Genomic DNA, 26,486 nt, shown 5'->3' with positions numbered 1-26,486 from the left:
AGTACTTTAAATTTTATGTTTACTTCCACTCCACTACATCTCATCTCTAACGACTAAATTGAGGAGAAAAGGGGGTTAAAAAGCGACCACAAAACCTTTACACGTCCACCCCAAAATTGTCACTGGTCAACTGGGGACTTTTTTTAAAGTCACTCTTTGTCCATCTTGTCCTGTGTGAACGTGTCCGTCCTGCCCTGTCATTGCTGCTGGGTGGCGGAAAGAGACAGCCTCGGTGCTGCGTTGTTGTTGTTGTTGTTGTTGATGAATGAAGCAGTGCTAGGGATGGGACGTTAATCGGTATTATCGTTTATATCGTGATAAAAAACACTCACAATAATCGTATCGTGGAGATTTCATTTATCGTGATATCGTCATGCACTGGGATCAATTCACCTTTTATTGGTACCTGGTACCAAAACACAAACTGGTACCACTTAAACCCTCTATAATTTGTAAAACGGACCAGTAAATAACATACTCGATACAGTCTTTTTTTTTCTCTCTCTACCACATCTCATTTGCCAAAAAATAGCCGATCTACAAGCTCACAACGCGTCGCGTTGCAACGCTTTGTGAGCTTGACGATCTGCAATTTTTTGGCAAATGTTCCGCCCCAGGATAGTGGATTTTGGGGATATTTAGATTATAATCGTCACAACGATTGTGACGTGACATTTTCATATCGTCCCATCTCTACTCAGTGCTGAGGTTTCTGTTGTTGTTGTTGATGATGAAAGAAGCGGCCTCGATGCCGCGTTGTTGTTGATGGTGACGGTGGCGCCGTCGCTCTTGAAGGCTCTTGAAGGGCTGAGGCTGCGTTTGGGCAGGGTGTTCATGGACTGCGAGGGCCGTCTGAACTCTGCCGTGGAGCTGTTGGACGTGGCCTCGGCCAGGAAGGGCAGCTGCCCGCCCAGGCGCCTGCCCAGCGCGCGCATGGCGGCCTTACGGACCGAGCCTGGCAACAGAGGTGCAAACAGAACGGTGCGATTAGTCACAGCGATCGATTTAAAGGTATGCTGTAGTGTAGTGTAAGTCGGTGTTAATTTAGTAATTTTTTTAGGCTAAAACTGTGACGAAAACTAAATAAAATCCTCTACAGCAAAATGACTCTACAGCAAGGGTCTCCAACATGGGGTCCAGGACCCCTAGGGGGTCCTCAGGGTTACTACAGGGGGTCCTCCAAATCTTTGTGTGATAGAAGCTTTTTTTTCTCCTTTTTTATATTAACCACTTGAACACTAGCGTCCATATTCTGAGAACTTTAGACAAAAATAGCAGATCTACAAGCTCACAACAAGCGTTGTGAGCTTGTAGATTGGCTATTTTTTGGCAAAGAGGTTTGGTGTAGAGGAGAAAAAGAGCAGACTAAGTACAGAGTGAAAGGTCAAGTTTATTAAATGTTGACAGTTCAAGTGGTTAAATATCTGAAAACACAAATTGACATGAATCCAAAATACACTGATGATTGTGCCACCAAACAATTAAACTATATGGAATCTACAAAAAGGTTGTGGGGGTCCCTGCTTCATCTCTCTCTCAACTAAGGGGTCCTTCGCCTGAAAACGTTGAAGACCCCTGCTCTACAGTATATAGAATTGGGAGATTGTGTTAAAGCTGTCTGCATGGCTACGCGAGACTCCAGCCTTACCTGACAACAGGAAGTACATGACAGGGTCCAGGCAGCTGTTGAAGGCAGAGAACAGCAGCATCACCTAGACAGACAGACAGACAGACAGACAGACAGACAGACAGACAGACAGACAGACAGACAGACAGACAGACAGACAGACAGGCACACAGGTAGGAAGACAGACAGTATCACTATCGACACAAGTGTCAACACTATTCAGCAGTACACAAAAAGCTAAAGTTTGTACGCTATAGGGTAACATTGAGGAAAGATATTAATGACAACAGTATCAGTGCAGACCTCAGTCGTAATGTAAAAGGTGGTTAGGGCAACAGTGAAATGCAGACAGCCCCACCCCAAGGACTGGGTGCAAACAACGGTATCAATGTACAAATACACAAGCACAGACACACGCACACGCACACGCACACACACACACACAAACACACACACACCAAAAAAGGCAGTCAGCCTAAAGACCATTGCCCCCACTGGGGCGGCAGTGGCTCAGGGGTAGAGTTGCTGTCTTAGAACACAGACGATTCCTGAAGGGTTCCCAGTTTGATCCCGGGCTCCCCCAGAGTTAGTGTCAAAGAGTCCTTGAGCAAGACTCTGAACCCCTAGTTGCTCCCGGTGAGCAGGTTGGTGCCTTGCATGTTTCATCCACCATCAGTGTATGAATGGGTGAATGTAATAGACAATCTCTGTAAAGCGCCTTGGATAAAAGGCACTATATAAATGCACCATTTATTGTTAATTTCATTGACTAAAACTATGATGACATTTTCTTCACTAACAGAAACTAAAATAAAAACTAAGCTATGATGACTAAAACTATGACTAAATATAGCTACAAGCTCACAATGAGTACTTTCCACTTTTTTTAAACCAGTAATGTTGTGCTTTTATTCAAGTACATTTTGATTACCAGACTTTTACTTGTAGAAACAGTATTAGTGAGGGGTAGTCTAGTCTTGCGTGGCCAGACTGCTGACTCCAACAATTTGCAAATGCTCCCGTCATACAGTCTGGGAGACGGAAGTTCTAATCATGAGTGCGAGATAAAGCGGATGTGACAAGTCCTATTGGAAGCGTTATGTCTTCTTTCAATATTATTGGGGCGTTATTTCGTCTTTCTCTGGTGTTGTTGGTTACTTCCATGATGTTTTCAAATGTTTTCTTAAACTATACACACATACCAAGATGCCGCTTGAATGACTCTGTCTGTACTAGTGTGCTTCTGTTAGGTTTTCAATGGGACTACAGTTCCGTGCAGCAGTGACTACTTCCGTTACTCGGGTTTTGGGAGTTGTAGTTCCAGACTCTACTAGCATTCGGAGATTGTGGAATAGTTGTCTGGCTACGCGAGACTAGCATGGTATTGATTATTTTATTAGACAAAAATGGAGAACAGTACAAGTATAGTCAATACAATTGAAATGTAGTACAGTTAAACACCCTGCCTAAAAGGAACATCCCAAATAAGACCTTTTACAGTCTTTTTTACGTTGAAAGCCCTTTGTATTTAATTCATGGACATAATAAATAGCAAGCAAAGAAAACATTCAATAAGATCACAGTTATAAAAACACTATAGGCGCATTTCCACTGCAGGGCCAAGCCAGAACCAGAACCTGAACTTTCCAGAACCAAGAACTTTCAAGAACCTGTGAAGTTCCAGAACTAAAGGCGCTTTTCCACTGCAAGGTGGAACCAGAACTTTCAGGAACCAGAACCTATTTTTTTGGTTCTGGTTTTGTTTCCATATAACCAGACCCAACCGGGAAGGTCCTCAGCCTGATTTGGCTGAGACAAAACAGCTGGTCATTTTAACAGCAGCACATTCGGGAATCTAAAATCTAAAATAACAGCTGTATGTAAATACGTATATTATTAGTTACTACTTTCTGAATATAAAAAAATAAAAAACAATAGAACGTTCAAACAAGCTGCTATACTGTAGGCTACTGAGCGTTTGGTCGGTACGCTGCCTTTGCTCTAGGGAGAAAAAAAAACGTCTCCCTCTCTCTCTCACACACACACACGCGCGGCGTGCGCACGCACACACACACACACACACACACACACACCACATCACAGCACGGCTCGTCTGCTGCCTCGCGACTCTGGAGTCACCAATGGACGGGCGAATGTAGAAATGCGTATCTCCACTGTAGTTTGTTGTCTGTCGAAGTACATTTTCTTTATTTTTGCTTGGCAGTGGCACCGTGTCTGTTTGCTTGTGCACTCGATGCCCATTTCAGAAAGACGACGGCGACGGAATTTGTTTGAAACTCCTTCATTTAGAATGGATGCTTCTAACTCCTTCTGGATATTTTCTTCTCCCACCCAGACACAAATAAGAGCCTGTATCATCACATTCACTTGACCAATTATGTGTCGTGGCTGGCGTCGCGTCCATAGTGTTTCTGCCTGTCGGAATCGGATTTTAAAAATGACGAGGTTGTGTTGTGAGAGATTTCTCCCAGTTCTCCTCGGCGTAGTCTCCGCTCAAGTGGCTCAACCAATCAAGAGCAGTAGCGCTGCTAGCCCCGCCCATAGGTTCCCAGAACTCAAGTTTAGTTCTACCTCAGGAGCAGGACCGAAAAAAAGGTTCCAGGAGGTTCCAGGAACCTTGTCTGGAACCGGGCCGTTCGCAATGGAAACAAAACCAGAACCAAAAAATTAGGTTCTGGTTCCTGAAAGTTCTGGTTCCACCTTGCAGTGGAAAAGCGCCTTATATGTACAGGATAGGGGAAACAAGGGGGTGGGGCTAAGATAAGGGGGGGGGGGGGGGGGTGCTCACTTCTCGCCTGTCTATGGGAGAAGTGATAACTACCTCCTTCTCTGGCCTCCTGAGAGGTGAGTTTTTAGGGCAGTTTTGAAGGATGCCAGTGCGCTACATGTTTTAAGGGAGGTAGTCGAGGAATTCCACACCTGGGTGGCAGTGTTGTAGAAGGAGAATGTACCCATATTTGTCTTATGGGTTTGTGTTATCAGATCATTGCGTTTGCTCCCTCTGGTGTTTTGGAGACGTTTGGTCAGATGTTTTGGTACTGACCTCGTTGGTGCGGTCCACCGTCCTCAGGTAGTGGCAGGACGGGGGCGCGGAGCTGAGCTGTGACAGGATGTAGACGGGACGGAAGGCGTGGTACGGCGCGAAGCACACGGTGAAAAGGAAGAGCACGAAGAAGGACTTCTTGGCCGTGCGTCCGTAGCGCTGGGCGTTGGGCAGCTTGCTGCAATTTACACAATCTAGGCATTAATAGAGTGTATGAGAGAACAATGTGGTGCCGCATAGAAACTATAGGATACCAGGTACAACAATGAACCAGATAGCATCTGTCTAAACCAGTGGTTCTCAAAGTGAGGTGTGTGGACCACCAGGTGTCCTTGAGGGGGTTCCTGGGGGTCCCTAGACAAAAATGTGTTAATTAGCGCCACGATTTAGCCCCTTATATTTTGTCTTCTTTTTTTTTCTTTTTTATAGCCGATCTAAAAGCTCACAATATGATAATTGAGAATTCTTTTTAAAATTATTTGAACAATTTAAACACAAAACAAATCAGACTAGTTGCAAATCCTTGTAATAAAACAATTTTAAGGCTAGTCCACACCGTTGCAAGTAGTGTCGCAACTCCTTGCAACAAAACAGTTTTAGGGCCAGTCCAAATCAATGCATCTCATTGCCATCGCGCTCTGTCTGGTGCCTTGCCCTCTTTGATCGTCAACATTGGTAATGGATCGCACACAGTGGCAAGACTTGTTTTCCTTTTACTTTATTGCATCTTCAACATGAGAAACAAACATCTTGGCTATCCAGCATTCTTCTTCAGTGTACACTGAAGAAGGCTGGATAGACAAAACATTTGTTTCTCATGTCCCAAGTTTGCAACTGCCATTGGGACATTGTTTCTCATGTCCCAATGGCAGTTGCAACTAGTCTGGCCATTGCTTCTCATGTCCCAATGGCAGTTGCAACTCCTTGCAAGTTCCATTGGGGTTAATGGTTTGCACATAGTTGCAAGTAGTTGCATGGAGTCTAGTCGCGAGGAGATGCATTGGTGTGGACTGGCCTTTTCTTTTCTGAAACAAAAAACGACATGAGAGAACAACAACAGTTCCAACCTCCGTGCGGCCCTCAGCAGGCGGGCGGCCACCTTGCCGTAGGAGACGGCCAGCACGGCGAACACGGCCCAGAAGAGTGCCACTAGCGCCGCGTTGACGTAGGCCTTGGCCCGGGCGCCGCGGCGCCGCTTGAACTGGAAGCACTTGCCGGGCACCTCGTTGCCCTCCCTGGCGGCGATCATGGGCACCAGCAGGGCCAGCGAGAGCCCCCACAGCAGGCCGCACGCCACCCAGGCCCACCGCGCTCCGCCGCCACACAGCCTCCTGGGCACGGCGGCCCCCCGCGCTCCTCCGCCGCCGCGGTGACCCCTTAGCCGGGCGTAGCGGTCCAGGCTGATCAGACCCAGCAGCGTGATGCTGACGTACATGTTCATGTAGAACACGTTGCCCACCAGGCGGCACGCCGTGGCGCCCAGCGCCCACTGGTTCCCCCTGGCGTGGTACAGCACCCTGGGATAACCAAAGCACAAAAACACAGTCAGCTTGTATTTCCTCACTTATGCCTCATTCACACTACAGATATATAGTTGAACGTTTTGCTTGGTAATTCAATGTAATCTCAATGGAAACCAGCTTTAAAGGCTGGGCATGTCGGCTGTCCTTGGAATCCAGCCTTTAAAGCTGGTTTCCATTGAGATTACATTGAATTACCAAGCAAAACGTTCAACTATATATCTGTAGTGTGAATGAGGCATTAGATGGTAAATGTGGCTTCCTGGAACAACATATTTTGAGATAGGGATCTGCGGGCAGATATGTGTAATTTTGATGGTACTTGATATGAAAAGCTAACATTATGTTTTTCAAAATAATTGTTAGGATTTAAAATATATATTTTTAGAATCGGCCCCAATCGGTGTTAACGCAGTGGTTTTTAACCAGTGGCCCTGAGGGGGTTCCAGGAGGTGGTCCCCAGCTAAATGATGGAGAGTTTAGATCTTTAACTCGCAAGAGATAAATTATTGTTAAACATCTGCATTACTTAATTTACAAGAAGTCTACACAATAATTTCGGTCAACGTTGCCTGTTTCATCTCTCCTATGGTACCCACATTAATACAGCATGGAATTGTGGACAAAATCGTATCCAACGATAACAAGATATTCAAAGTTTTGGGTGTGAGAGGCTAAATCTCGTCAAACGGTGGTCCGTGGCTCAAATGCCGAATAAATAATGGACCTTGACATGAAAAAGGTTGAAGACCACTGAGTCAGCGGTAGGGATGGGACGATATGACAATTTCATATCACGAGTACTGTGACCGAAGAAATCGCGATTTATGATATTATCGCGATAATCAAAATATCCCAAACATCCATCATCATACTGGGGCGGAACATTAGCCAAAAAGTAGCAGACCTACAAGCTCACAACGCGTTGCGATGCGTTGTGAGCTTGTAGATCAGCTATTTTTTGGCAAAGACATTTAATAGGGAGTGGAAAAAAAGACTGTATAAGTATATATTATAACTTATATGCAGCTCGGCAAATAAAAGGAGAATTGATCCCAGTGCATGACGGAGGACGATATCACGATGAATTAAATCTCCACGATACGATTATCGTGTTTTTTATCGCGATAAACGATAATATCGCGCAGGGACGTGCTGGGCCCCTGATTCAGCCCGGGAAAAAGAGTTGGAGAGGCCCTGATTGCGTGCTATAGAGAGAGATCTCTCTCTATAGCGCTGCTTCTACTCAAAGATTTGCCGTTTCAGATCATGACAAGTGACAAGCCAGTGGGCCAATTACATGAGTTATATTTCGTCGTTGTCGGGTGGAAACCTTGTACGTCCAAAACCATTTTAAAAATGATTTAAACTAGTGAAAACAGCCGATTGTAGATCGGCTGTTTTCACTACTTTTGTGCGACGGCCTTGTATGATGAAGCAGGGATTTGCTTTGCGAAGAAATGTACACATTTGAAACTTGGAGATACGAGGTTTCTGCCCCAAAAATGGAACAAAGGCCAACAAAGTAAATCGTCACTGTCGGGCAGAAACCTTGTATCTCAAAGTTTCAAATTTGTAAATTTTTTCGCAAAGCAAAAGCATTTTTTCCTAATGGGAATGAACCGGCCGTTCGGGAGTTGTCCCGCTTTTCCCAATGGCCAGCACGTCCTTGATATCGCGTATCGTCCCATCCCTAGTCAGCGGGGTCAAACGGCGAACCTGAAGGGCAGGCAGGCCAGCAGCACCAGGTCGGCCACGGCGCAGTTGATGAGCAGCACGTGCACGGAGTTGAGCCGGCGCTGCAGGCAGAGGAACACCCACAGGGCCAGCAGGTTGCCCGCCAGGCCCAACAGGAAGAACAGCGAGTAGAGGACGGCCAGCGGCGCGCGCAGGGCCTCGTCGTCGAAGGAGCACGCCGTCTCGTTGGGGCGAGGAGGGGGGGAGGAGGAGGAGGAGGAGGGCGAGGGCGATGAGAGGAGGGACGGAGCGCTGGAGAGGAGAGAGAGAGTCGGCGACGGGAAGGGAGATCGGGGGAATAGGGCGGTCATGGTGGCTTCAGAATCTTCTCCTCTGTGAGAGAGAAAGAGAGAGAGAGAGATAGGGATTCAATTTTGTTAAACTCTGTTCTTGTGGTCAAAAGATGTGAGTGGTATTTTGTTTTTGTTCAAATAAGCTATAGAGCAGGGGTCTTCAACGTTTTCAGGCCATGGAGGACCCCTTAGCTGAGAAAGAGATGAAGCAGGGACCCCCTCTACATATTGTATAAATGCGTGATGCAGAGTTTCATCGATTTCATTGATAGATTCATAGATTTGTTTGATAGCACTTCTCAGACATTTAACTACTTAAATTGTCGATACTAAGTAAACTTGACCTTTCACTCTTTTTTACCTCTACACCATACCTATTTGCCGAAAATAGCCGATCTACAAGCTCGCAACGCGAGGCGTTGAGAGCTTGTAGATCTGCTATTTTTGGCTTAAGTTCTCCTCAGAATTGGGATGCGTGGGTTCAAGTTGTTAATTTTAATAGAATTATCCTATCATACAAGGATTTGGTGGCCCCCCTTTAGTAACTCTGAGGACCCCCTAAGGGAAGGGACAAAAACAACAAAATTCTCCATGAGTTCAAGGCTTCATGGGGTGTGTAATTGATAGAAAATAAATATTGTTTGGGATGAACTGCTTCTTTGAGTAAACAGAGAAAATAGCTTTTCAGGTTGTGATAGGAATTTAATCCAACCAGGAGAGAGAATGATAGAGAAGTATAAATGGAAGTGATGACCCAAATACATGAGCAAATGGAACTGGAATACTAGCTGCTAAGGATTTGTGTTGGGTTCTCCCTTCTGATCGGATGAAATTAGCAACTGATTGATTGATTGATTGATTGATTGATTGATTGATTGATTGATTGATTGATTGAATACTTAGCAGTTGAATACTTAGCAGTTCCCTTAGGAAAAGCACAGTACAGTTCAGACACAAGGTCTATTAATTTAATAAGATGTAAACGTTGGGGTCCTTTGTACTCAATTCACCTCAAAACGGAATTCCTGAAGAGCAATTACTATAGAGCAGCAGAGACGTTTACTGTGTTTACTGTGTTTGTTCAGTGTTTACTGAACAAACCAATAAGACTCCCTAATCGGGAGATAAGCGTCCGTCAAGTCACATACAATCGTAGCCAATCAGGAGAGAATATGGGAAATGGGACAGATCCATGTTGATGACATGACTTTAGAGATACTGTGTACCGCTTTGCGTGATTTTAGGCCAAAATCTGTAGGAGCAGTGTCCAAAAATGTGTTTTGCAAAAGTCTGCCTGATGGTGGCGCTAGAAGAGGGCCATGTGAGAAGGTGGAGATTGTGATTGGCCATCCAAGGAGTGTGTGCAAAGTTTGGCATTGATAGTGCCAATGGTGGCGGACATATGAGTAGGGCAAAAGTGTGACGTGACGGACGGACATACTGACAGACATACTCACAGCCGGTGGACATAACATTGATCTTCTTACAGAGCTATTTAACACTTATTTTAACAAAATAATACCACACCACCACCTTTACATATGAGTTTTTTTGCAGTGTTAGAAAGACAGGAAGCTAAGGAGGATGTGATTGTGCATAGGTCAACACATTGCTCAGTCATCTGCTGTCTGCCCCCGCTCACCAACATCAACCCCTCGCACCAGTGAAATCACACTGTTTTTATTCTGTTCTGAAATGGCACATTTTCTGGCTAATCTTCATTTATACATATCTACAAGCTCACAGGAGGGAGAGCAGGGAGTAAGAAATCAAATAAGCTGGTCAAAGAGGACCCTAAACCGATCTACATAATATACTATACCAGTCTTGTTCCTAATTGCCTAAATCCATAACTTTGAGAGTAGCTACACATGGAACCAAATGCATGAGCATAAGAGCAGCAGATATAGTATGTACTGTACATGAGGTTAATCATAAGATGTGAAAGTGTGAAAAAAGAAAAAGAAAATACAAATCAATAAAACAGGGCCAAAATGTCATGGGAAATAATGAATGAATGAATGAGTTCATTAATGGTTTAATTAATGGTTTAATTAATGGTTTAATTAATAAGTAAATCCACATGCCAGGTCCACAGGGAAAGTAAAGTCCACACAGAGAAACATAATTCGACACATCCAAGTTTAAATCGGCCATAAATAGTGTTCCTTCCTATTAATGGGTGACAGATAATATGGGAGGTTGTTACTCATGGTGGAATGCAGATGGTGAAATGTCACTTCAGTTCACAAACACGGTGACTCACATCATGGTCATGTGGGTCTCAGGGTTTTTGCCAAAATGCGTACATATTTTCTCAAGTATTTCTAAAGGGGTTGCGTACTGCAGTACATTTATATATGCATGGACCACAAGGACAGACGCTCAAAACCCGACTGACAGATGTGGTCGTTTAAATAGAAGAAAACAACTCACCAGCAAAACGCCATGTGCAGATTGGTTGCAGTTGCAGTTTGCAGAGTGTGCAGAATCCTACGCGAGGGTTTGCAGGCCAAGGGGCTGCAGTACGGTTAACCTGTCACATTTGAGTACAAAACTAAAACAAATGTTACTAAGTTCCTTTTCTGCACATACTAAGCTTATGTTAACCCATTCAGGTCTAGAATTATTGAATGCTTTAACCAGTGAAAAATAGCAGATATAGCAGATATATAAAAATAGCAGATCTGCTATTTTTGAAAAAGTCGCGAAAATTTGTGCAAATCTTTGAATATGTATTTTCAAAGCGAACGTTTGTAACTCAAATTTTGCTTCTGGGTGGTCCCTGGAACTAAATATTTTGAGATGGTGGTCCGTGGCCAAATAAATATAATTTTGGGGGTCCTTCACATGAAAAGGTTTGAGAACCACTGACATAGTACTCTCTAAAGAACAGACTAACTGAACTCCATTTAAGTGAAAAGGACCTTTTCTTTTACGATGGCTGGCCAGATTGCTGACATAGAAACATAGGTTTTTCAAAAGATTCAAAAGACACTTATAGAATCGGGTCAAAATTCTAATTTTCAAGATTTTTCAAAAATAGCAGATCTACAAGCTCGGGAAGCGAGGTCACGCTGAAACATCACAGCTTCTTAATACGGCACAGTTAAGAAGCAGGAGTTAAAGTATTAATCTGGCTGTCAGAAAAACAAGAAAACCAGGTGCTCACCGGAGACAAAATCTTTAAAAAATGTGTAGATGATGCTCTTGGATCAACGGGATCAAAGCATAAAAAAGAGAAAAAGGCGATCCAGGCACTCAAGGTTAAAAGGAGGAATAAACCTTTATTGCATTAAAAGTCTGGATCACCTTTTTCTCTTTTTTATTAATCTGTCTGGGTGAGTCATCTGTCAGAACAGGTCATATAATATATCCATATCTGGAGTCCGTGAGGTCAGATGTAGAGGTATTGGCCAGCTCATATATGGAGATGTCTTGGCCATATATGGAGCGTGACGCACAGATGGACATGATCTGTAGGTTTTCATACTAAATGCGACCAACGGTCAAAATAAAAAAAATTATTCTCTCCAGAGTGTAATGAGATAATGATAAAGACATCAAAGTGTTTTGCACACAAAAAATTGTTAAACATCAGAGAAGCAGAATAGCAGATACAAAAACTTGCATAAAATATGAATATAAGAATAAGAAGATTTGCATAATATAGTATAAAATGAGCATAAACTAAAAGAAAGCCAGTATAAAATCAAGGGGACACATTACTAGTACAGTAGTTATCAAATGAATCACTGACATAGGCAGGGTGAGACTAAACAAATACAGAATGTATTAAAATGGCCTGTCCCTTTTTGCCTCTCATCCACCAAAACTAGCCAATCTATGAGACGCGTCGTGGGCTTTATGGATCTGCTTTTTTTTCCCGGCGACCAACGCAATCGTACAACGACGTGTAAACGTTGCTTTGAAAACGGTGCTCACCTATAGTGTTTGTGTGCTGCGTCCCCGGGCCGCTCCTGTCAGCTGTCTGCTCATCAGGTCACATGTGATGCGTCCGTCTGTGTAACGTCTACTTCCTCCGCGGTCAACTCTGTGTGGCGGCCGCGAGCGTATCCGTCTGATCTCACTGTCGGATGTGACAACCCCTCTGTCTGTCTGTCTCTCTCTCACTCAGCTTCCCCTCCTACCTCCCGTTCATCACTGTAAACTGCTGTCGTCAGCCTCCTACACACACACACACACACACACACACACACACACACACACACACACACACGCATGCACACACACACACACACACACACACACACACACACACACACACACACACACACACACACACACACACACACACACACACACACACACACACACACACACTCCCATGACGAAACTTCCACCTCATAGAGGAAGTCAGAGAGTGACACTTAGGTACGCACATACCGTACACACACGCGCATGTGTGTGCGCGTGCACACTCTCTTCCGTGCTCTAGCACCCTTGGTTTGACATGCATTAGGCTACGGACCCCCATTTAATGGCATTTCTATCTCTGGGACTGCAATTGATATAGTAAAATCTATGTAATAATTTTTACTCAAGAGTGTGTACAAATGTGCACACTCTCTGAGTTAAAGACCTGTAAGGGTCCATTTGATGGGGAACCACTGTTCTTGCACAGTCTGTGCAGCAGAGTTCAAAACCCACTATTTTCCACCTAACTGGAGGTACAATGACATTTTGTTTCTTGCAGCCGCTTCTTGTTAAGCTTGTGGATGAGTTAGAGTGAAACTTGTGGTTGTTAGTGAGGAAAACAAGAAAAAGAAACAAGAAACAGAGCTGCGTGTGAATCTTCTTCACAGTCACACCACAGATTTACTGGTTTAGACAAGAAGACAAGTTACATTTCCTTGTATTAGTTATCAGCTGGGTGAACTTGAAAATAGAATTCCTATTTACCAATTCAGAACGGGTACACATTATTGTGTATTATTATTTTATGCTTGAACTATTGAAAAATAGCAGATATACAAGCTCACAGCGCGGCACAGAGTGCAGCGCTGCGAGCTTGTAGATCTGCTATTTTTGTAAAATCGTGAAAATTTTAATTTTTATTTCTATAAGTGTTCTTTTGAATCCTTCTAAGGTGTTTTGAAAAACCTATGTTTCTATGTCAGCAATCTGGCCAGCAATCGTCAAAGAAAAGGTCCTTTTCACTCAGCTCAGTTAGTCTGTTCTTGAGAAACTACTATGTCAGTGCTTCTCAAACCTTTTCATGTGAAGGACCCCTGTAAAAAAATATTCATATCTCAAAATATTATAGTTCCAAGGACCACCCCCAGAAGCAAAATCCATATATTCAAAGATTTGCACACATTTTCACGACCTTTTTCAAAAATAGCAGATCAACAAGCTCACAGCCGCGCTGTGAGCTTGTCTATCTGCTATTTTTCAACAGCATTCAATAATTCTAGGCCTAAATGGGTTAAGTCTAATTATCATGATCAATAAATAAACTAGAAAGGTGCAATTCTGGGAAATTGCAAGTTGCACTGACGAATCCACTGGGATCGGAATTCTGTCTTAGCATTTATTGCGACCGAAACGTCACAGCTTGTCCGTGTCCGTGTAGACGTGTACAAATATTTACGGTTTGTGTAGTCTGGCTGCCAGCTTGGCTTTTATGGCATAGGTATGACATTTGGTATATATTTTTTTTATTGGCCTAAAATGTTGTCTATATACATTCATGAATCCACCAGCTGACAGCCTGTCAGCATTGAGCAATTATTTTTATAGGGGGTAAAGGTTTGGGCCCATTCACTTATACTATAAAGGGAAAAAAAACCAAAATCTGCTTTAAGTAGCATGTGAGAGGTCAAACTAGGGATTTTTAATGATTCTGAATCCATTGCAAGCATTTGTTTGGCATGAAAAACTTTCCTTGGCCTAAAAAATGCTGCACAAAACTATGGTTTAGTGATGAGTCATCACTTTTTTTTTACAGTTTTTTGGGGGCTGAGGTGGGGTATGAAATGTGTTATATAGTTTTTTTATTGGCCTAAAATATTGTCTATATACATACAGTCATGAATCCACATGCTAACCACCTGTCAGGATTGAGCAATTTATTTTATGGGGGTGAAAGTGTGCAGCCCATTCATTTACTATACACCATACATAAAGGAAACAAATACCCCCAGACATCTGCTTTAAGTAGCATGTGAGGGGTCAAACTAGAGGTTTTTAATGATTCTGAATCCATTGCAAGCATTTGTTTGGCATGACAAATTTTCCTTGGCCTAAAAGAATTTTGCAAAAAAACTATGCTTTAGTGATGAGTCATCACTTTTCACAATTTTTGGGGGGGCATTTTTATCCCAAGGAATGTTTTTCACGCAAAACAAATGCTTACAATGGATTCAGAATAATTAAAAACCACTAGTTTGACCCCTCACATGCTACTTAAAGCAGAGTTTTTGGGGGGTATTTTTTCCTTTATAGTATAAGTTACACCCTCCAGAAAAACGCGATTATGCGATCGCAGAATTTCCCGCAATAATCAATAAATGCCGCTGATTATGCGGGGGCTCGCATGATTTCACAATCCCCGCATATTCACCGCATATTTCGCATATTTCCGCGGAAAATATGCGAAATATGCGGGCATCGCTTGATTTCACAATCCCCGCACTTTTTCGCATAAAAGTATAGTCATGCTTCACCGTTCAATCACGTTCAGACACAAAACAGAAGCAAAACAATGATGCGCTGAGAAACACATGGCTCCTCTCTGTGTGTGTGTGTGTGTGTGTGTGTGTGTGTGTGTGTGTGTGTGTGTGTGTGTGTGTGTGCGTGTGTGTGTGTGTGTGTGTGTGTGCCGTGCGATTGCGTGCACGCTGCACCGTGAGAACTGCAGGCAGACAGAGAGAGAGATGCAGGCATAATGTAGGCTATACGGTATGAGCGTTGGCCCTCGCCAACGTGACGCTAGAATAACACACTCTTCCTCGGTCCTCAAACTTCAAGAAACGACAAATTAAAGTTTATCCTACTTGTTTTGAGGTCTCCATTGTACTCCGTTTGAAACGTTGTGTCGTTGCCGTTCAAAGCAAACGAGCACCTCTCCGAAAAAAAGTAGCACGCAGTATTCCATGGATGGATAGGAACAGCAATTGAATGCATAACATTTTAATCCCTTAAATCCCTTTAGAGAGAGCAAAACCACATAAATAAACCAGAGTTTTGCTTTAGCAGTGAGCTGTATCCTTAGCAATCGCATAGGCCATAGGGTAATTATTTTTGCCTTGATGTAGCCCATTAAGGTAATTAAATTGCAGATATTTGACAGAGGTTTGTTTTTTTGCCTTGAAAATAATGAAAGGCAGTCAAAAAAGTCTGTTTTGCATTTCTCAATTCACTCAAGGACCCTTAAATTCGTGTTTTGACTACTTTGATGACTACTTAGTGATGTTGTGAGCTTGTAGATTGTCTATTTCCAAATAGCCAGTGTACTGTATATTAAAGTGGTTTAATTAATAGTTATCAATTTTTATTATAATATGTATATATGTCACGGTTTTAAAGAGAACCAGGGCATTCGAGACGCGGAGCACTCGTGGTGCGGCACGGGGCGGAGCAAGCGGTCGCCAATACAACGTACTCCAGGCGGTGCGCCGCTCTATTGTCCACGACACTGCGAGCGGCTACCGAAGCCCCCCTGTATCCACGAAGCCCAAACGAGTTACGAGGCCCCCCTGGGTCCACGAAGCCCCAAGCGGCGCGAAGGCCAGCGGACCTTGGTCCTGCTCTTCGCCCCCGAGCGCCGCAGGCGCGAGTGGCCGCGAAGAGCGGGCCAGGGCCGCGCGGCCGGCGGAGCGCCGCGCGAGTTACGAAGCCGTGGTGAATGCAATCGTTATATTTATGCCCAGGCCGTAAGGCCTGGGCAAGCGCACGTTAAACGCCCTGTCCAAGTGACTACAATGGAGCTAATGGCTAGGCTAGGCTAGGCTAGGCTAGGCTAGGCTAGGCTAGTAAATAAAGAGTAAACACTTCCGGTCTGCGGCGAGTTCAAAGCGTGACGTAACTCTCTTATCCAGTGGCTGACGTCGCCATCTGGTGGTGATTAGTGTGTGGTGAACTACAAAACGAGCGCTCTTACCGAGGTCTCCCTGAGTTACCCATTTACCCTGTAACATATATACTGTACATAGGCTATAAATATGTTTTTTAAGTTCCCGCATATTTCGCATAATTTCGCATTTAATCGCAACTTTCAAAAATTCACACAAAAACCCCGCATAATTCACCGCATAATCAAGGATTTTTGCCCGCAAAATCAAGGATTTTAGCCCGCATAATCAAGGATTTTTGCCCGCGTTTTTCTGGAGGGTCTAATAAGTGCTTGGGCCCAAACCTTTACCCCCTATAAAAAAAAGAATCTCAATTCTGACATGCGGTCAGCAGGTGGATTCATGAATGTGTATACCGGTATATATATAGACAACATTTTAGGCCAATAAAAAATCACGCTCTGGCTTCACTGTGATGTCACACTAACAGAATCCCTTATATGCCCATGTATGGAGTTCCCTGATGTCATCAATATTAACAATGCCCTGTTAGAGAGATCCCTGTGATGCCAGGGGGAACAAATCCTTTTTGTGCCTATATATGGAGATATGGAGATCCCTGTGATGCCAGGGTACAAATCCCTTTTATGCCCATATATGGAGATCCCTGATGTCCACAACCCTGATGTCCACATCACTGTGGCGTGACCTCGCCCTTTAGGACGAGGTTGCTTGTCGCCCTGAGGTGTCTTACTAGTATTATATATTGTGATGTGAAGCATGACAACAGTGTGTGAAGCATGACTAAAAGCTTCACTTTTCTGTTAACAAAAAGTTAACAAAAAGCAGCTTCACTTTGCTGTTTGTCAAATCCTCTTGGACTGAGAACAATAGGGTGTTGCCTATAGCAACCACACTAATGATGGTTTGTATTTTCTTTATTTTCTGTCTCCACAGCCTCACTGTGTGCTGCTGGCCTCCAAGGAGAACTCTGCCCCGGTCAAACTGGGAGGTTTTGGAGTGGCCATCCAGCTGGGAGAGTCCGGACTGGTGGCTGGAGGTACGCTGTGGACGTTTTGCGAGCTCATTTACACCTTGTTGTGCCGATCCACAAGTCCACAACACATTGCAGAGCGACACGCTGTGAGCGTGTAGATCGGCTATTGCCAGTGCAACAAAGCATATTAAAGGAGTAGTTCACCCCCCAAAAAATGACTTATAGTCTATCAATTACACATCCGCCTTGAATTCTTGAGATTCAAGACTTCTCGAGAGACTAAATGGAGTCTATCATAAAATGATTGGCTCAGGAATGCAACAGTAACTAAAACCAAAGTCTCCATAAATTCAAGGCTTCATGGGGTGTTTAATTAATAGAAAATAAGTATTTTTTGGGGTGAACATGAACTCTCCTTAACAGTTCATGTCATTTTCAGGTATCTTATTTTAGTTTAATAATTTAATGAACTCCTTGATATAGTAAAACAAGGCACGAGATATGCATTATTGTATTTTTTGCCTGTAATTATGCCATCCATGGCATCGTCGATTACCTTATTCTTATGATTGATTATATATATATATTTTTCATACCCGATTGATCCGATCACTTCTCACTAACCGTTTTTACCCCCTACACCCCCACCCCCACCAGGCCGCGTGGGCACCCCTCACTTCATGGCCCCGGAGGTGGTGAAGAGGGAGCCGTACGGCAAGCCGGTGGACGTGTGGGGCTGTGGCGTCATCCTGTTCATCCTGCTGTCTGGATGCCTGCCCTTCTACGGCACCAAGGAGCGCCTCTTCGAGGCCATCATTAAAGGGAAATACAAGGTAGTAGTTGATTTTCCAAAATTTCCATTTTTTTCAACCCTTTTTTTCCTGTGTCAAGGGTCCGTTGTTTATTTGCCATTCGATGAGATTTAGCCTCTCGGACCCGAAACGTTGAATGTTTTGTTGTCGTTGGATGAGATTTTGTCCACAATTCCATGCTGTATTAGCCTGGCATGGCTACGTATACTGGCTTTTGAGTAGTTGGGGGGAATTAGAAGGTAGTAGTAGTTGATTTACAAAACCCCACCTTAAAGGAGTGTCGACCGTTCCCTACACCCATCTGAGAGCGTGGTGCGTTTTCCCTTCTGTGTCTGTGTGCTGCTTGTGTGTGTGTGCCTGTATGCCCGTGCGTGTCAAGATGAACCCGCGCCAGTGGAGTCACATCTCAGAGAGTGCTAAGGACCTGGTGCGACGCATGCTGATGCTGGACCCTGCAGAGAGGATCACCGTCTACGAGGCCCTCAACCACCCCTGGCTTAAGGTACGTTACACACGCGCATGCACGCACGCAATGCAATGCAGATTGATATGAGTCAGACAGGCCTGTCACAATTATTACTTAATCTTCTAATCGCAATTATTTGACATAATCGCAATTCTTTTGTCATAATCGTCATCATCGTTTCCATGTTGAACATTTTTCATGTATTTTAAAGAATAGTGGAAATAGCAGAACTACAAGATCACACCATGTCGCGATGCCTATGTGACGTGTTGTGAGCTTGTAGATCGGCTATATCCACAATCAATGTTCTTTTTTAAGTATAAAATTGTCAAATATGTCTGTAATGTCTTTGTATATTTAGGTTATGTGTCATATCTGTGTCATCTGTGCAACTTGAAAGCCTAAAAGCCAAACAGAAATGTAACTGTCAAGACAAAAACACAATTAAATCTTTAATCGCAATCGCAATAGTCATGTAAAATGTCATAATTGTGACAGCCCTAGAGTCAGGTGCTCTAATGTCTAATCTTTCATTAGACATCGGTCTGTTGTTGAGTTCAGTGGTCATTATTCACAAATAATAGGCATATCAATAGACTGACAGCTTCAAGTGTTCATCCAAGCCATGCAATAATGATCCACATACACCACGTCCCTACTCTCATATCTTTCATAATGGTTCATATCTTGTGTCTCTAGGAGAGGGACAGGTATGCGTACAAGATCCATCTCCCAGAGACGGTGGAGCAGCTCAGAAAGTTCAATGCCAGGAGGAAGTTGAAGGTACGTCACCTTCGTCACCCCCCCATTTTTTCTACATTTATAAATGTATATAGTTAAACACTCTATAGCATTGATTACTATCATATATAAAGATGTAGCTATAAAGATATAGAGATGTTCCGGAGTAGTTCACCCCCAGAATGACTTTTTTTCTATTGATTACTCACGCCATAGAGACTTGAGTTCACTAAAAAAAAATATATATATATTTCCTAAGACAAAAAATTGATTATAGCAAATTAGTAATGAGTAAACAATTAAAAAAAGTCATTTTGGGGGTGAACTACTCCTTTAACACTGTTACTGAACAAACACTCTATGGCAACGAGTACTATCACAATATAGAGCTATTTAACACAGTTTACTTGAACAAATAGCATCACTTGCAGCACCTTTTATGAAGTGTGATGTCATCCATGCGTCTCCCAGGGTGCAGTGCTGGCGGCCGTCTCCAGCCACAAGTTCAACTCCTACTACGGCGACCCGCCTGAGGAGCTGCCGGACTTCTCTGACGACCCCACCTCCTCAGGTAAGCCCCGCCCCTCCCCCTCCCACCCTGCAGGGGGCGCCACATCCCTTGTGATGAGGCCTGGCTCCGTACTGTTATCAGGTGACACGGTCCGTTTGGATCTTGACACAAACGTTTAGTCACAGCGCAGTCACAAATGATGTGCGATTCTTGGGAATTGTAAAAACTTTGCATTTGGAACACAAGGATGGGTGGATGTAAACGATTATTGGAAGTGGTGCATTCGTTCACCCGTCAAGGGTTCAAATTATTAATTTACTCATTTTGCTTACTTGCTTACTTATTTACTTATTTACTTACTTAGGCCTACTTACTTACTTACTTACTTACTTACTTACTTACTTACCGTACTTACTTACTTACTTACTTACTTACCGTACTTACTTACGAAACCGACCCGTGGATAATTGGAACGGTCCGATTGTACCTGATGAAAATGAGAAACTACGGGACCCTGATCCGAAACGGATCCTTGGATAATTGGACCCTGTCCGAAGCGGGACAGAGAAAAACTGGACCGGGTCCGAAACGGACCCCAGGATAATTCCAAGTTATCAGGCCCGGTTCGATCCGTGTCTCTCATTTCACCGTGGATTCGAGACAAGCCAGCAGAGCTTCCCGAGTGGAGGTCTCAGCCACACATGACGTTCCAACATGCAACTGTCCCGGTGGCTTTTGTTTTGAGTTTCCCCTCCCTAAAGAAAGCCTCTGTGGCATTCAGCAGTGCAGTGTGCTTGACATTTCGATCGACTGTTTAACGTCAAACGTGTCGCATTCATTACGCAAGAACAGACAATATGGATATTGGAGCGTGATTGCTTATTTTGTAACCGACTGTTAAATAGTTTAATAAAACAGCTGGTCGTTGGTTCCATACCGATCTATCTTTTTCAAATCAAACTGATCAGACCCGTGCCCGAGGCCAGGGACACGTCGATATCTTGGACCCGGCTCAGTTCTCGGTTCCGGGCTCTGGTCTTTGGCAGTCTTATAGATCTTTGGGGGACTCCACTCAACTAAGTACAGCAGCATATACTATAGGGTTTAGGAAGAGGGGGGTGATATGGTAGGACAATATAGTTTAAAAAGAATGCAAACACAGCAACGAGGAAGTGTGTCGTTCTGTTTATAGATGCCACTGATTGGCTAAAACAGGACGGTGAAATTGCCCAATTAGGATCACTTCCCCTGTCTCCAACCGCAGACTTTCACTTCCCAACAGCCACAAACCACACTGGCTGCATATTGTCACTTGTCGGGCACAAACCTTGTATCTCCAAATGTTTCAAATGTGTATGTTTGTTTGTGAATGAATGCGATACTTAAAGATTGTGAGTGTCACACAATAGCAGCGAAAATAGCAGATCTACAAGCACACGACGCCTCGCTATGTGAGCCCTAGTGAGCTTGTAGATCAAATATTCAGGAACGGTTTTGGACATACAAGGTCTCCACCCGACAGCAACGATATGCATAGCAAATAAATACTTTACTAAAACTAAAAAAATATCTCTCCACAAGCAGATCTTCAACACGTCACATCGATAGATCTGCCATTTGTGGATGTATATTTTTTAGTAAAAAGTGGTTTCTGTGGGTTTTTTGAACCAATGAAAAGTATTAGCAAGAGCTTATGAATAAATAATAACTTATTGGATGCTTATTTATTTTATTTGTATTTATTTATTTTCTGAAAAGTGACAATTTCCACAATATCCAAAAAGAAAGCAGGGTCATTTATTATCATATTACCTTATGACTTTTTTTTACAATTTTTTTTCTTCTTTTTTCTTCTTTTTTCTTTTGTTTCTTTTTTTTTTAACACACGTCCACTAGTAGTGCTTTGCCCCTTGTGGTCAAGCTGTAACATAAATGGAGAAAGTTGCTTTGTCAATACTTTCTGTTTTTAGCTTTATAAAAATAAAAAGGCCTCCACCGCCACAGGCCTGTGGAGGGGTCAATGACCTGTTAGTGGGACATGTTCACTAGTCGCTACAGACACTTCCCCCACACGACAAGTTCACCTTAAAGTGACTTAGTTTTATGAATAACATTATATTTTATCCTTTTTAAAGTGTATGACAGATACATGTTACTGTATATACTTAGGGCTGTCACGATGACATTTTACATGACGATTAATTGTCACTCAAATAATTGCAATTAACGATTTAATTGTGTTTTTGTCATTGACAATTACATTTCTGTTTGGCTTGTAGGCTTTGAAGTTGCACATGGTAGATATGACACATAACCTACAATTATACAACCTACAACCTATACAAAGAAATTATGACATATTTGCCAACTTTATACTATTTATAAAATAATATTGATAGTGGAAATAGCCGATCTACAAGCTCACAACGCGTGTAGATCTGCTATTTTTCAACGTAGAAACGATTATGAAGATTATGAAAAATAATCACGATTATGTCAAATAATTGCAATTAGACGATTGTGACAGCCCTATATATAGTTAACCCTGCAAGGCCCAGCGTTTTTGGCAACATTTTTTCAATCATTTAAAAAAAAATGTTATAATTAGTTTTCCTGTTCTTTTTTCACATTCACATTCACACCTCCCAGAGAAATTCCAGCGTCTGGACGAACAACATCTCACTTTTTAACTGAAGCTATTCCTCACTAAAACATAAGGAAAATGCCTGTAATATTTTTTTCGTGATCATTAGAATGTCTAGAACATGTGCATATGTTAATATTGTGAAAAATATCCCCAACATGCAAATTAGAGCATGATTTATGATTTATGATTTATGGCTATAAAACCTTACAAAAACATTATTAATTTTTTAACATTACATTTTCCTGTGATTAGGACTGCTACAACACCATCTGATTTATTTTGGCCAGTAGAAATTAATTCGGTCTTGCAGGGTTAATACAATATAACGAGTATATCTGTATGGTAGAGTATGTTAATGCAATACAACTACTAACTAAATGTATAACATCTATGGTAGAGTATGTTAATACAATATAACAAAATTGGCACGCAGGTTTCTGAACTGCCCACAGCCCACCAATGAGACGCAGATACTGTGAAAATATGAAGATATGGGAAAAGAGGGAAAAGTGCTGCTTTAAGAAATAGCATTTAAAACAATACACTGTAAATACTTTTTTCCATTGTCAGATATACAGTAGTTATAGAGAACAACGTTTTACCTGCATTTACACATCCTACCTGGTTCCTGTTTTTTTCCCCCATTCTGAATTCCCATAGACTTTTTTCATATGCGTCATATAAGAACTGTGTTCCAAACATAAACAAATGATCTCAGCGGTTTGACTCATATGGATATGAAGAATCAACTGATGGTGAGAAAACACTAATGTTACTGTCACCGATTTAGTTACATTTTCGCTAGAAACAGACTACATCAAATATGAGTGACTGATTATCATAAACCATACAGAGCCACCTCCCCAACAACATCTTATTATTATTTTTGGACCACAATGCTTATATGAGACAATTTTAAGATGACTCAATATTATTCTCCAAAGAAAAATTACTTCTGCGAACCGGGGGATGACATCATGACTTCGTTACTATATATGGCTGCTTTTGCTTGTTTTATTTCCCCCTCTCTAGCACCTCTCTCTCTCTCTCTCTCTCTCTCTCTCTCTCTCTCTCTCTCTCTCTCTCTCTCTCTCTCTGTATTTTTGGACAGCTCCCGTGTTCCTCTTATGTCGCTTGTATTTTATCAAAGCCCCTTCCCCTAATTTCAGTCTCTCTCTCTCTCTCTCTCTCTCTCTCTCTCTCTCTCTCTCTCTCTCTCTCTCTCTCTCTCTCCCTCCTCCTGTGCTTGCATATCCTCCTCCCGCCACTGTGCTGCGCTGTTGTGTAGGACTGCTAGCCGCTGAAAGTATGTATCCCTGCCCCTCTCTCTTAAGTGTGTGTCATCATCCATCCATCTTTGTTCTTATCCGCTGGGTTCCTTGCGTGTATCAATGGTTCTTTTGGGGATGTTTGCAGTTCGTTAATCAAAATGTGTTCAATAACTTCAACCCCATATACTTTAATTCAACCACCTAAACTCCAGGATCCACTCTGGCGAAAACCTTTGTGGAAAATGGCTGATCAAACAGGAAAAAAATCACACCCAGTGTGAAGTGAGCGGTGCTATTTATGAGTTAATTTCATGAAGCGTCCCGTGAAGCTTGGCCAATGTGACCCTGGGCGTACAACAAACTTTGGGCGCTTTGTGCAGCGATGTAGGCCAGATGTAGGCCAAGCTCCCTTGTCCCGCAATGTGACCCTGGGTTTGCAACAAACTTTGGACAAACGGACACTAGGCGATATGATGGACAGCCACGGCTGTTAAGGTGTCTCTGAGCAAGACACTTCATCCTTTTACAGTAATTGGTAGGAAAAGAAATCCGGACTGGATCCATGGATCAACAAAATTGTCAAATCAACAGGAAGTTGACACATTTTATTATAAAAACTCTGGTTTTGGTGATGTTCTATTATTTACACTTTGTGTTTGTTTTGTGGGCTAAAACTGTACAATGAGGAGCATATTATGTTGAATGATCTATTTCTTTATTATTATTGGTATATTATTATGTTAAAGGCAAGGTGACTACTACACAATCCAATCCTCTACCAAAGTGGTCTAGCCCAGTTGTTCCCAAACTGGGGGTCGGACTCGGAGATGTAGGCATAGATGTACAGTGGGCCAGATGTAGGCCAAGCTCCATGTCCCTCCAGGGGGTTCCACAGATTACCGAGATTTTCTCACTCAACAGTAAACAAACCAACATACAGTATAAGTGCATACAGGGTTTCTGCACATTTTTAAAGTTGCAATTTAATTACGTTTAAGAACTGTCCAATATTACATAAGAAAGAGGAACCAGGCCAAACTAAATGTAATGCCAAGTGCTTGGGAGTTCAAATATGATTTATTTTAAGCAAGTACTTAACTCAAGTACATAGGCTATTTGACAGAGCTACTTTCACTTGAAGTGGAGTAATCATTGACCAGGAGAATTAACCTATGCTTTGACTGGGGTTGGGTACTTTTAACGACCACCGGATGGCGCTGAAGTGCAGTGTGTTGCTGACATGTTTCTATATATCTCACATTGATGCATATTGTACTGCTGTCTTCTCTGGCTCCGCTGCATGCTTGGGTCGATGCAGCAGGTATTTGTGTGTGTATGTGTGTGTGTGTGTGTGTGTGTGTGTGTGTGTGTGTGTGTGTGTGTGTGTGTGTGTGTGCGCGCGTGTGCGTGTGTGCGTGCGTGTGTGTGCGTGTGCGTGTGTGCGTGCGTGTGTGTGTGTGCGCGTGTGCGTGTATACATGCTCTTGCGGTTCTGTGTTAGTTGTCGTGATTGACTTGAGATGTTGTTGGGTGATGTTTTCGGTATTTGGGGTCTTTTTGTTCATGGTTTGCCTGCCCGTGGATGTGTGGTTTAGTGGAGTTCAATGAATGTTTGACTGTTTGCATTTTTATTTTGCCTGAAGTTTCTAAGTATTTGCAGAGACTGTGGGCTATATTTTTGTCCATGCTTTACCCCTTATCCCAAACCTCTTTGCCTTTTTTAATATTTAAAAACATTTTTAAATAGTTTAAGTAGCCGATCTACATTGACACGTTGTGAGCTTGCAGATCAGCTATTTGAAGTATTTGAAAATGTTTTTCTTTTCTCAAAATAGTAAAGAAAACGCAAAGAGGTTTAGGGATAAAGGGGTAAGGCATGAACGGAAATGGGGCCCTGCGTGTTCGAGTGTGCGTGCGTATGTATGCGTGTGTGGCATTCTTGTATCTTGTTCTATCTGTGTGTGTATCTTATTTGGTTTGTGTTCAGGTTTAACCAATCTTTGCGTGTGTGTGTGTGTGTCTGCACATTTCTGTGTGTGTGTGTGTGTGTGTGTGTGTGTGTGTGTGTGTGTGTGTGTGTGTGTGTGTGTGTGTGTGTGCGTGCGTGCGTGTGTGCGTGCGTGTGCGTGTGCGTGTGTGTGTGTGTGTGCGCAGGGGCAGTGTCTCAGGTTCTAGACAGCCTGGAGGAGATCCACGCGTTGACAGACTGCAGTGAGAAGGACATGGACTTCCTGCACAGCGTGTTCCAGGACCAGCACCTACACACCCTGCTGGACGTAAGTGGTAGTGTACATTCGGCCGCGAGGCATCACCGGGTAACAAGCTGTCGACTCCCGCTCAGGGCACTGCCCGCCGTCTATAGGGCCACTGCCACCATGTTGTAGCGTGTGCCACAAGGAAACACCTGGGAGGCGAACCCGGGCCGCTACTATTACAAGGCGCGTACGTACGTTACCAGTACAGTAAGATCCAGGCTCGCGAGCGGACAGCAACGCACACCTAATGCACACAACACACATAAGCACGCAACGCATTCACACCATTGTGCACCGCTGCGCACATTCATATGCATTTCTTGATGCATGGAAAAGGACACCCTCTGCAATAGGCTCTTTTCGCGTTGGAAAGAAATCGAGCCTTTCTTACTTCCAAGGTATTGCCAATGATACTTATGAAGGTGTGAAGAAGGAAGGCACTCAAGCGAACTCGGAAAATTAAAGCTTTTTTTTATAATAACGGTGCAGTAACGTGATGACATTTCAGTG

The 26,486-nt window shown here is 43.1% G+C and overlaps 2 protein-coding genes across 7 annotated transcripts in view; one reads left to right on the top strand and one right to left on the bottom strand.

Annotated features, from left to right (window-relative positions):
* LOC308280012 (peripheral plasma membrane protein CASK) overlaps positions 1 to 26,486 on the top strand; it is a gene marked incomplete at its 5' end in the record, with an annotated part of 91,750 nt that overhangs the window by 43,280 nt on the left and 21,984 nt on the right. For 3 of the 6 annotated variants that reach the window (XM_080720266.1, XM_080720264.1, XM_080720263.1), the window contains 7 exons: positions 17,235 to 17,337; positions 17,932 to 18,107; positions 18,466 to 18,588; positions 19,252 to 19,335; positions 19,765 to 19,864; positions 23,740 to 23,757; positions 25,876 to 25,997. In XM_080720266.1, the coding sequence (XP_080576392.1) occupies positions 17,235 to 17,337; positions 17,932 to 18,107; positions 18,466 to 18,588; positions 19,252 to 19,335; positions 19,765 to 19,864; positions 23,740 to 23,757; positions 25,876 to 25,997 (726 nt within the window). Of the gene's footprint in view, positions 1 to 17,234; positions 17,338 to 17,931; positions 18,111 to 18,465; positions 18,589 to 19,251; positions 19,336 to 19,764; positions 19,865 to 23,739; positions 23,758 to 25,875; positions 25,998 to 26,486 lie in introns of all 6 variants that reach the window. The other 3 variants (XM_080720265.1, XM_080720262.1, XM_080720261.1) reach the window with 2 other exon arrangements.
* Positions 678 to 8,259, bottom strand: LOC308309344 (putative G-protein coupled receptor 34; the record flags this gene model as incomplete). The annotated part of the gene is made up of 5 exons (XM_080754894.1): positions 678 to 955; positions 1,649 to 1,712; positions 4,692 to 4,869; positions 5,759 to 6,208; positions 7,931 to 8,259. 5 exons carry the CDS (start codon positions 8,257 to 8,259, stop codon positions 678 to 680), a joined length of 1,299 nt encoding a protein of 432 aa, XP_080611020.1.

The sequence above is a fragment of the Nannobrachium achirus genome, assembly GCF_963921795.1.
Source record: "Nannobrachium achirus genome assembly, chromosome: 24".
Lineage (NCBI taxonomy): Eukaryota > Metazoa > Chordata > Actinopteri > Myctophiformes > Myctophidae > Nannobrachium > Nannobrachium achirus.
This window is presented reverse-complemented; position numbering and strand designations above follow the sequence as displayed.